Raw genomic sequence first — 12500 nt, forward strand, 5'->3', positions numbered from 1 at the left:
TAGAAGGGACCAATTAGTAGTAGTGCACAGCCGCTGAGGTTCTCCTCTCCCATTGGACAGCAGAACCTGGAGCACCCTTGCAGCTGGCGGCCCTCTCCAAGGCACTAAATTCCCTTACGTAGCTGAAGCTGCCCCTTTGACTAGGGGGCCACAAGAGGAGGCTGGAGAAGAAGAACCCGCCAGCCAGTCCCTCGAAACAGGGACACAGGTCATTTCACATTCCACTCTCTAGGTGGAGGGGAAGTTCCCGAAATTGTAGGCTAGTTGTCATTTACTTCATTTCTTTCTAGACTTCCCCACGGAAAACAGGACTCCACGCATGAAATTTATCTGTGAAAGGGAAAACTGGAAAGCAGCGAGCACATGAGCAGGACCAGGCTTCTCTTTTTGTAAACCCAACACCCGGCCGGCCTCTGGCTGCCAAAGCCCCGAGCAGAAGCCCTTCTCAACTAATGTACTTCAGCCCGGGCACTGCACCCCACTGAGCGTGCTGCATGCGCTCAGTGAGGATGGTGGAATAAATGAATAAATCCATGGCAGTTGTTTGGATTTCAATATAAATGGATCTTGGATCTGAGAATCTGCCAGATGGGCAGACAGGTTATAGCCTGGTGATGTGTCTCCAAAGCTATAAAAATGTAGCCATGGCTGGAGCTGCACACTGGCATTTTAGAAAATGATTATATGCACAATTTAAGCACATGGCCATCCCTGCCCTCCAAGTGCCATTGCTTCAATGGCTGCATGGATGTTGGCTTTCTTGATCCTTCCTCTTCTATTTTTTTTTTTTTTGGACACAATCAAATTTTTTTCACAGCTCCTCACATTTCTAACAGAGTTTGATTTATTCATACAAAATTATGCTCCATTTTTATAAAACCCAAGTTGCTGCAAATGATGCCCGAGGTTCCACAGAAAATATTAATTCCTGATCTGCTGCTATAAAGCATGCCTGCTCTCCGTGCAGAGGCTCTGTCGCCCCAAGACAGATGGAAGCAGTCTCAGGGTATGATTAACTTCTTAGTCCCGGCAATTTCCTCGTGCTCCTCTGGCCGTAGACTTCCAGATTGACCTCCAGCTTCTCTGCAAATGAACAGTCGCTCGGATTGATAAATCACACGAATCTCTCTTCTGATCAGAGTTGTCTGCTATTTACTACTTCCAGAGAGAAGTTAATCATACCCAAGGCTCTTCATACGCTGCATACACATCCTTCCTTTCTAACAGCCCTTTGCATATTCTCCATGTTACGGATAATGTGGCAGCTTTTGCAGTGCGGACTCTGCACCTTTATACACAAACCAAGTGTCCATTTATCCCTCTTTCCTTCATCTGTCCTCATACCCAATAAGGGCAACAACCCACAAGAAGAAAAGGCACTTGAGATGATAAGGATAGAGCACCCGTGCAAACTAATATCTACTAACTGGCTTATTTATCGCCTCAAGAATTTTGCCACCTCTTCCTGCTCTGGTTTACCTCTTGATTTCATCATTTGGGGACACCAGTGGGCCTCATACTTCTCAAAAACATAAAACAAAAACCTACACTCAGCTATAGAAAAGAACAAAACCCATACCAGTCCATCCTCCTACAACACATGCTGTTGTCTTGGGGGAGGTCTGGGTAAACTGGGCCGTGGTCCAGTTTCTCACACTGCCTGGTGTCCTCTGCTGTGACTATCCGGACTGAACTACAAACAAAGTCCATCGCTAGGGTCGATATCCGATGTGGTTTTTCTAAAGTTAGGCAATGGATGTATTATATCTTTAATGTTCCAAGACTGTTTATTGATTATGAGACGCCCAAACTTTCGAGCAGCTGGTCTGGGTATTAAGCTCCGGCACACCAGGGCACAGTAGATTGACTACAGATAATGATAACGGACTGCGTGCATTTGGAAAAGTTAGAACAGGGCTAAAGAGATGGCTCCATGGGTAAAGTCACTAAGCCTGATGACCCGAGTTTGACCTCTGAGACCAAGGTGGAAGGAGAGGGCCGATTCCACACGCAAGCATGCTGGCATGGACATGTGTGCACAAACACAAAAGGCAGCTCACTTTCACAGGCTGCAATCTCAAAGAAAAAGGAGAAAGTGAATGTTATCACTGCTACCTGCTTCCTGACTGGGGACACTATTGACTGGCTGTCCCAAGATCCTGCCATGATGGCTTTATTCCCGTGATGCCAAGTAACTATGAGCTCAAATAAACCCTTCCTTCCTTAAGGTGCTTTTATCAGATAGGTTGTCACAGCAACCAGTAATTAATAGACTATTCCATGCTCTAAGAAGCTACTGTGAGTAGGCCATGATCTGGGGTGATGCGTTCCATTCAAAATCTGACAGACAGAATATTAAGCGAGTCTGGAAAGATAGCTCAGTGGTTAAGAGCACTGCCTGCTCTTCCAGAGGTCCTGAGTTCAATCCTCAGCAACCACATGGTGGCTCACAACCATCTGTAATGAGATCTGGTGCCCTCTTGAGGAAGAGACCTGGTCAGTTGTCCTCAACTTAGCAACTTAGACCATGAAAACCAATACAGACAAGTACAGGCTGCCCATGCATGCTTTAGCATTGCCAAGGCATAAATTTCATTCATTTTTTTATACAATGATGTGGACCCAATGTACAATGTTTTTTTCTAAAAACATTGGTTTGGTTTATCAAAATGTTAAGTAATATGATAAAAAGACAGTTGCCATGTGCCCAGTTACTATTCTCTAATTTTCAAAAAACTAGAAAATAATGAATCCAAAGAATTCAGCAGGTATTTTTAAGTCCCAATTTTGAGGAAGAGTTTTATAATTTATTTTTTTCTTAAAAACAAACAAACAAACAAACCAGGGTCTTGCTATGTAGTCCTGGCTGGCCTGGAACACAATAGAAGAGCTGCATGTGGTGGCACACACCTCAGGAGGCAGAGGCAAATGGATCCCTATAACTTCAAGGCCAGCCTAGTCTAAACAGCAAGACTGAGGCAAGCCAGGGCAACACAGTGAACATTCTCCAAATGATTTCAAATGCTCTCATGTAAACCCCAGAAAACAGAATGCGTTCAGAGGAGGAAGGGACAAAATTCTTGATGAGCTAAACAAACTAACCACAAGATCTCAGTTTGCCCAAGGCACCTTTATCTTCACTTACCTTAAAGGGGTGACCAACCCGCGGCCATGAGCTGCGTGTGCCTAAGGGTGGCTACCATGCAACCAGCACAGACTCCTACGCTCATGAGCTGCGTGTGCCTAGGGACGGCTACCAACGCCACCCAGCACAAACTTCTAAGTTCACTTAAAACATTTTTAAATTGTAACTCAGTTATTTGGTTTCTGAACACAAATTTTGTCACAATGTTGTGTCACAACATCAAAAGGCTAGACAGGCCTACAGGCTTGTAACAAGACTCTCAAGTGGCTCTAAATGAAGAGAAATATGGAGACAGGAGCTTCTTGCAATTGCACCACCAGAGCAGTGCGTTAACCCAAGCCATCACCTTCTGGTTTGAATAGGGGAATAACCCTACTATACTGGGGAACAGAGGACAGTGACAATGGGGACCCCTGCTTCTGGGCAGGTCACTCTCTTGACAGGGGTTTTTAGTGAGAAAATAAGAAAGAGGTCAAAGGGTTCCTCATTAAGATCTAGCCACACTGGCTTCCCAGGGCTAAGGCATTTGAGGAGAAACCTTTGAATGTCTCAACTAGTTTCTGATGCACCCTGTATGACTTTAAAGGGAATGCCTATTTTCTTAAAAGATGGTTTGGTTCATTCTGACAAAGGCTGTCACGACGCTTCTCATTGTGTATATACATAGTTTTATGAAGTATATATATATTTTTTATATTAGAAACTTCATCCATCCAAAGGGTGTAAATCAGTGGTTTGTAGTATATCAACAGGGTTCTAGAAACACCGATATAATATAGTATCACAAGCTTTTCACTGTACCTCCAAAAAGGAAATATTACATGTATTAGTAAAGGTCATTGTATGAATCTAAGCTTCCCTTGCTGTTCAAAGCATTTGAGTCAAAGATTCTCATTTCCAAAGAGAAGATAAAACGAAGAGAGAGAAAAACCAAAAAAAAAAAAAAAAAAAAAAAACGAAGAGAGAAATATGTGTAGGGAGAGTCTGATTATGTCACATCGTGAGTTTGGATCCTGGGTTTTTCTCTCTGAGTTTGATCTCTCTGATCAAAAGGCCTAGAAGTCGTGCATTTGTGGGCTTCCCAACTGCAGCTCTGTATCACGTGGCAGCTGCTCTCAGAGCAGGCACACTTAGGTGGCTGTTACTGGGCAAAGGCTCTTTAGCCAAAATAAACAAACTTAGGCTCGGGCCTCCTCGGATGAAATGCTTTTCACCCACATGCTCCAGATAATTCACCTAAGTGAGGAGCTGTACCTGGGAGGAGTGCCGGGCTGATCTGGTTTAGCCAGTAACCGCTCATTCTGAGAGAAAGAAGTCAGAAGGAAGGGTGGGGCAAAGGCTGCCTAGCTAATACTACTGAGGTGTGTGTCAGTCAACTGAGACACATCACCACACACACACACACACACACACACACACACACACACACACACACACACACACACCTTCGTCTGTTCTAGAAAGCGAATCTGTATTTCTCCACTTGGCACTCTCCTTTCAGAAAAAGCAGGGTGCAAATTCCAGTTGAGTAACACAAGGCAGGAGAAACAAGTCGAGACCAAGAAGTCAGGTGGGAGACCATGAGTGGCTGGCTTATAGGCATACAACTCAAGAGGAAATCTTATCAAAAGACAGAGTCCTCTGGGTGAAAAGATATGGAAAGAGTGAAGAAAACACCTCAAAATAAATGAAGTACTTATTGCTGAAAAATGAGCTTGGCTCTCAAGCAGCTCCAAAGTTCAGAATTTACTGCACCACTCAGGCCTTTCCCCCTAAGTTTCTGGTCTCTTGTTTCACGGCACAACAAGGGATTCTTCATACTTTATGTGAAATACAACAAGACGATTTCTACAGTAATAAACCCCATGCACGCATGGCAAATCCAGGCGCGCAGAATGTTTAACATCCCAGTTCACAGATTCTTTAGGGACAAAATCCGATTATGAATTATATGCCACAATAAATAGGGCTCAATGTTTCATAAAGCAATTTATAGTTCATAAAAATGACAAAATGTACCTGTCAGATAGAGCGCGGAGAGCTGCTCTCTGGGCTGCCTGCTGGAAGAAAGGACGGAAATGTTTATTTAATATTCTGACTTTTAAATTATGCGCTCAATCAACAATCTCAAAAAAAAACCCGTGTCCCACACACATTTTTGTCAAGTAACTGTTAGCAACATAGTAGTAGAAAGCCCTGCTATGTCATGAAAGGAAGGTTCTGGGTTATGCTGCACCAAGGCACACTTGCCCATGAGAGGCAGGAGTGGGGGAGGTGCTAAGTACTCTTCCCTGGCTCTGTGGGGCAGTCTCGGGAAACACAGCGAAGACCTGAAGCAATTTTTTTTCCTACCACCTGAAATTAGTTTTCCATAGCTTTATCCTCATTTCCTGTAAGAAAAAAAAATAACTTTTTTACCAACGAAGGCGTAAATCTGTGTTGGCGTGTGTGCCTCTGTGCTGTGTGTCCGCTGATGTGCATATGTGAGCACACCTACGGATGCGCGGGCAGAGTCGAGAGGAGGACACTGGTACTTTCCTCTAATGCTCTTTGTCTTGTTCCCCTGATTCGCTGTCTCTCAGGGAACCAGAAGCTCCCCATTTTCTCCATTTCAGGTAGGTCATCAAGTTCCCTGGATCCACTTGTTTCTGCTGATGTTGTAAGCATATTGTGGGCATGGTTGGCTTTTTTTTTTTTTTTTTTACACAGGGGTTAGAGGTCTGAATTCAGGTCCTCAAGCTTGCAGCATGTATTATTTACCATGGAGCCATCTTGCTAGACCCTGAAGATAACATTTTTGACTGGTTTTGTATTTTGTTTTGTTGTGTTCTTTTAGATTTACTAAAGGTCTCCATATTTGGAAAGTGGACGGCTGTCTGGGCAATAACACGGTATTATGAGATCATTGTTATTTTTAGGCACCATCATGATGTTGTGACAACAGTTTTGTTTGTTTGTTTTTTAAAGAGCTTTTAGTGACCCGGGGAGCTGGCTTGTTTGGTAGAGGGCCTGCTGTGCAAGCAAAAGCATTAGTGTTTGGATCCCCAGCATCCGTGTGAGAACACGCACCACATGTGCACCGCACACGCATGTGCACAGCAACCCCAGCTCTGCAGAGGCGGACTCCCAGAGCTTACTCCTCACTAGTCTAGCCCAACCAACGAGCTCCAGGGTCAGCGAGAGACCCTGGAAAAGAAAAGAAAGAAGCCCTCCAAGAATGAAATGGAGCGAGCAGGCTGACTAGCCACTGTTGTCCTGTAACCAGTCCGGTCTCAAACGCAGTCTTCCTGCTGGTGTCACTCAGCCCACTTCAAACTGCCCCTCAAGCTGATGAGCTGCCATCAAGACCTGCACCTGACACCTCTGTGCTTAAGCAGGCTCTGCGGCTGCCTGTGGTTAATGAGGCTTATCCTGGGCTCCCTACAGACTCACCCTTGGTTCTGACTTCAGCACAGCTTCTCTCAACTCTGCAGCCTCTTTAAGCCTTTTCTGAGCCACTTGATGATGCTGTATTTTTACATTAGTGTGAGGTATAATGTATGGTCTGAGAGTTGATGTTAGTCACTGAGACTAGAATGGAGGAACTTGAGGTTGCCAATGGCTACCTATCAAGCAAAATTAGGAGCAAACTGCAGCCAATGAGACTGCTGTACTTTGTAAATTTCTGGTTACCCAGTAAGTTCCAACATTAAGGAACAACAACAAAAAACATGGATAGTGACCGAAGAAGACACCTGACCGTGATCCCTGGCCTTCACATGTAGGAGCATCTGCACACATGTGTGTACCCTAATAACCCATGAGGGATGGGACTAAAGATCCAGTCTGAACTTAAAGCTAACTGACTCTTTTTTTCCTTGCCTCCAAAGATTCTTCCTGCTGACTTCTAGGACAGGGTGCAGCAAATGTTGATGAGTAGCTGGTTGGAAAAGGATTTAGAGAGCAAAGGGAGACAAACAGAACCAAGAAATGGCTGTGAACGCCTGAGGTGCAGCCCATAGAGTGCCCTCTGCTAATGACCCTGCAGGATTATGTTGGCGGGTTCTATCCTAAGGTGTGTGGGAAGTCTGGGACAAGGGTGGCTTTCTTTTAGCAAACCCACAGGATGCTGGTTTAGAGACTGGGCACTCTCCATCCATCCATCAATGTCTTTTATCATTCTTCCAGTCTGTCAGTGTGATGAATGTCACCATACAGTCAACACCGTGGGACTCAGCACAACTGCTCAAAGTACTATTTACTTATTTTTTAAAATGCTTGACTTTTGACTGTACTTCTCATTGTAAGTTTTTTTCGTTTTGAAATACTCCACAGAGGACAACCACCATCCATTAAGAAAGGCAACGAGAATGTATTAAACATTTAAAATCACTCTTAGAAAACAGGTATATGACTTTACCTAAGCGAGGAGTGATTACTGAGAAATTTTTGAGCCTACTCCCCCAAACAAAACCAAATCCTTCAGTTTTTGCATCCTGTCTTATTTTATAGTTGGAAAATAGCAGAAGAAATAAACATATATAAAAATACACAGCCAAGAAAAAAAATTACTCAGGTGACCCATGACTGAAGCCTGAAAAACTGGTCGTAAACTAGATGGACGGTCCAGCTCTACTCCTTCAAAAGTCGCGTCACCGCGGCCACACTTTCCTTCCTTAATCTCTCATCAGCTTTTCCTCTAGCTTTCCTCTGATCTCCCGGGAGTCACTAGAGAGGGTGAAGAGAATGCTGCACTGATCTTTCCTGAGTGCATTAGTCATTCATGAATGACTCTGAAGCTCAAGTCTCAAGACAAAACAAGTTTAATGCCAGAAGTAGTCACTCTCCAAGCTCCCCTCAAGAGATGACATCTTCTCTCTGTCTTTATCTTAACAAGGCTGGCGCTCGGAAACATAATCAGCAGATATTCTGGTTCCAGGGTATGCTAAATGAATTACAAGTCACATTCTGTTATCGAAAGGAAATCCAAGAGGAAATTAAATGCCCCTTTGTACCTGGGTCTAGCATAGGGCAAGTCCATAGACACGGGATGAGGGGTGGGGGGTAAAACAAAGGGAAGGAAGAGGCTGACATTCAGAGATGGCTCAGAGCCATCCAGTTTCGTGTTGTAAATAGAATTTATGCCTGGATATATAATAAATTTAACGATGTGTAGACACTGGACGTGACATAGGTGACGGGGAAAATAGATTAAAGTCTTCGTGGTATCTCTTTGAGTCTGGAGGTGGGGAGAAAATGCAAGGCCCATAGGCATAACAACAGTTTGGATCGCAGTACTTATGGCTGAGGAAGACAGCATACTATGCAATGGAGCAGCGAAATGACTGACAAATGGCTACTGAAAACTCAGTTAAGTCTGGAATAACAAGGCCTGGAGGAAGAGAGTATGAGTCCTGAGACGTGGGGGAGGTAAAGAGGAGGAAGGGCTAGATGCAGAGAAAACAGCATGAGAGAAAAAGATGCGTCAGGCTTAGATCCTGGCTCAGGGGAGAAATTGTACAAGGTCACTGTGGTACAGCTCAGCAGGGCAGTGGGGCCATGGCGGGGCAAGAAGAGGCCAATTTCGGGGGCAACAGAGGCCAAGTGTAGGCTTGTGGTAGTATAAGACAACGGGAGGTCATTAAAGGGCTTACGTGGACAGAAGCTGGATAAAGCATGCTTGTATATCCAGTGTAACTTCCTGGGGATCTATAATAAAATACAGCAGGGGGACGGTTGATACAGCGCATATTTTTCCGATGTCACACTGGATTCTGTTTTGTGTGGCAATTTAGGTAAGAAAGGACTAGATGTGAAGTTATTACGAAGCTAACAATGATCAGATAGGGGACTGACAGCAATGAAGGTGGAGAGAGCATGGCCACACTACAGTTCTTGCAGAGGGGACCGTCTCTGGTAGGATACAGCCGGGCAGGTCAGGGATGGCACTGGCACCAGATTTCACGCCTGCGCACCTGGTGTGGATGGAAACCACGGGTGGAGATGCGGGATGGGACTTGGGGTGTAGGAGTATGGGTAAACGTAGAGTAGGTCTTGTGTTGTTAAGCTCAGCCCATGTGGGATGTTTACGGACGGATGGTGGCTGATAGCAGGAAGTAGCAGACTAAAGTTGTTAAACACAAAGCAAACAGACACCAATAATAGGGTGGGAGTGGCAGCTCCGTCAGTGTAAGGACCTATGTTTGCACCCCAGAGCCTGAGGAGAAGATACAGTGGCATGCACTGATAATCCCAGCCTGGTGGTTTGTGGGGGGGGGGCACCAATCCTGGGGCTTACTATTCAACCAGCCTGTCCTAATTTGCAAGTTTCAGATAAAGTGAGGAACTGTTTAAAAAAACAACAACGAAATAAATAGAAATAAAGGTGAACGAAACCTGAGGTGGACCTCTGGCCTCCTCACACGTACTCACACTCACAGACACATGAATACGCATACACATGTATGCCCCTTTCTGCAAAATACCCATGAGAGTCATAACACTGACACATACGGCTTAAAGTTCTGAATCCTCACTTTGCTGTTGTTACCCCTCTTGGCGTTCTCCTCCATAAGCATCAGTACTGTTCGTTTCTAGAAATGCAGTCTGAGAAGCCTTCTGTTCAGCAGGCTTCCTCCTCACCCTGTTCTGTACCACGGTTAGGCAGAGCCAGGGAGGACAATAACTTAACCTCTGTGTAAGAACACTCTGGGAATGACAGGGGATGCTAACCAGATGGCAGTCGGAGGAAGGAAGAGAAAACTGCCTTGGCCGGGTACCCTGGGCTGTCTGGTTGTTCTAATAAAGACTGGTCTGTGTGAACACTGCTTGTTCTTTATGAAACCCACATTGAGTAGTCGTACATGGACAATTTCAGAGGTGACAGAACTCATCAGTAAAGAAAGCCAATGGCAGAATCAGGGCAACAAAGGACAAACAACTGTGGCTCTAATTTCAAGAAAATTAGAGGCAAGCCAACATGTGTAAGGTTTTCTGATTCTTTCCCAGCGCTTCTCCTCTGATTTAGACTCCACATAACTCTGAGGTCTAGCTCTTCTTCTTCTTCTTTTTTATTTTAAATAACTGTTCCTTCAGCTCTCCACTTGGTGCCCCACTCCTGGGGCTCTGGGGAGCTCGCCACTCAGGCAAGATGGCATTTTAATTTTGGCTTCCCATACTACCTTTAAGATGATACAAGGCAGAGAACTTAGCACATTCTTCCTTACACGTGAAAGTGTGAACTTCTGGGCATGACTAAGGCTTCTGAGGGGTTAGGGAAGGTACACATTAAGCATTTCCAGGATGTTCTACTCTCTGGAGGAGACATACTCTGAACTACCTATGGCTCTGTTGGATTCTGCAGGCCATTTCCTTTACAGATGTAGAGTTTGCTGTTCATTCAAGAGAGAATTTGATCTCACCACGACATCGGCAACGACTCTAGAAGATCATGACAGTACTGCCTAAGAAGGGCAATCCTGGCTGTGTTAGGTGTCGGTAGGACCAAAGGCCACTGGAGAGTAACTACGACTAACCTAATAGATACATGCTGCTTCCAGAGAACAGAGAGCTAAACTTACTGGCCCTCTGAATTGAGAGGGGGCCCTTGTGTGAGGGTAGCACCACACAAGATTCTGGATTTTGAGAAAGCCCTGGTAGTACACACATGTAAGGTAGTACACACATGTAAGTGCATGCCTGCCCGTGTTTACGAAGCCAGCTGAGCTTCTAGGAGAGAGTCTACAGGATGCTCTGTCTTTACAGTTCTAGTTCTCGACAGTGGGAGATTAAACTTGGAATGTGGATGGTGACGCTAGAACACAGGTCTGAATCATTGGCAACCTGAATGCAGCCACAATTTGCACAAGATCCAAATGGTGATGGATTATTGATAATGGTCATTTAAAAATATACCCCAAATTTTAATTGATGTATGGTAATATGAAATATATTAATGGAGTCCACTGTGATATGTCAATGTGTTTATGATGTTCAATGATCACATCAGGATAACAGCATCTTTATGATCTCAAACATTTATACTTTCTTTATAATTTTTTTTCAGGAATATTCAAAATCTTCTCTACCAGCTATTTTGAAATATGTGAACAACTGTTGTCAACCATAGTTACTTTTATTATGTTATAGAACATTTGAAATTGTTCCACTTGTCCGAATGTACTCTAGTCCCATTAAATCATCATCCCTCCATCCTTCCCTCACAGTCTTCCTATTGGGCTCCGGTTCTACTACAACTTCATTGAGGTTCTCTTTGCTCTAGCAGTTGGATATTAGGATGAGTCATTTCTCACTTTGTGAGCTTCTAAATGCCTTTGGAGCTTTTACAAATGTCACATTTGCTACCTTAGTATGATGCTTTGGTGGAATTCCCTTAGCATCCACTGGACTTGGTGGGTATTCAGTAACTGTGAATGCAAGTACAGTCTACATGTTACTTCCTTTCTATATGAAGACCACACAGGAAAGTGAAATAAATACCTTGGTAGCTTTGTTATAACTGCAATCTGTATCTTGGTAGCTTTGCTATAACTGCCATCTATGACGGAAAAAACCCATATCTAAGCCTGAATTTACGTTATATCCAAACTCTTCTACTAAAAAAAATACCCAATATTTTGAGAGTAAAAGTAGGTTTGTAATGATCAACATTATCCCAGTTGTACCTTCCAAACCAATGATGCAGGAGAAAGAGGAAACACTTCCAAGCGCATTACTGGTGTTTGAATTTTTACTTCCCCTCTGAACATAGCTCTGCAGCCACTTATGGAAGTGCACATACTCTTCCTAGCACTGCCTTGGACGTTTAAGAACAACACCTTAAGGGACGATAAACCCAGAGACAGGGCTGATCCACCTTCCCCAGGGAGAAATCCTGGCTAACCTGTACCTTCCATGCTTCAGTTGTGGTAATGATCGTGAGCAATATCAAATAGGAGCCTTTTCTACCAAATACTATATAACTTAGTTACAGGATAAGGAATTAAAATCTTTTTATCTTTCTCAGATGGTAAGACTTCTATGCAAATATTTTAAGCATCCCCACCCAGTAAGGCATTAGTGTGCACAAAGACCCAATACTCTATTCTCGATTTTGGTGGCCTGCAGCAGAAGCCCCTTTCCACAGCCTCCTTCATGTCTTACTGACCAGTTCTAATTAAATAAGATTGTGAGGTCTAACCCCAGCCAGCGGGGAGAAGACACAGTTACCAGCTGTTTTAGAATAAAAATCCAGTACACTTTTCTCTTTCAGAGTGTGTTCATTCTTCCAAGCACACCCTACTGATTAAGAGTAAAGTATTTTTAAGAGAATGGTGGTCTCTTCCTTTGCCACCCCAAAACACATTTCTGATAATCT

The 12500-nt window shown here is 44.0% G+C and overlaps 1 protein-coding gene across 1 annotated transcript in view; it reads right to left on the reverse strand.

Moving 5' to 3' along the window:
* Aff3 (AF4/FMR2 family member 3) overlaps positions 1–12500 on the reverse strand; it is a 464423-nt gene that overhangs the window by 68264 nt on the left and 383659 nt on the right. Inside the window, exon 11 of the mRNA XM_038343070.1 lies at positions 5165–5205. Within this exon, the coding sequence (XP_038198998.1) occupies positions 5165–5205 (41 nt within the window). The remainder of the gene's footprint in view (positions 1–5164; positions 5206–12500) is intronic.

The sequence above is a fragment of the Arvicola amphibius genome, chromosome 9 (assembly GCF_903992535.2).
Source record: "Arvicola amphibius chromosome 9, mArvAmp1.2, whole genome shotgun sequence".
NCBI lineage: Eukaryota > Metazoa > Chordata > Mammalia > Rodentia > Cricetidae > Arvicola > Arvicola amphibius.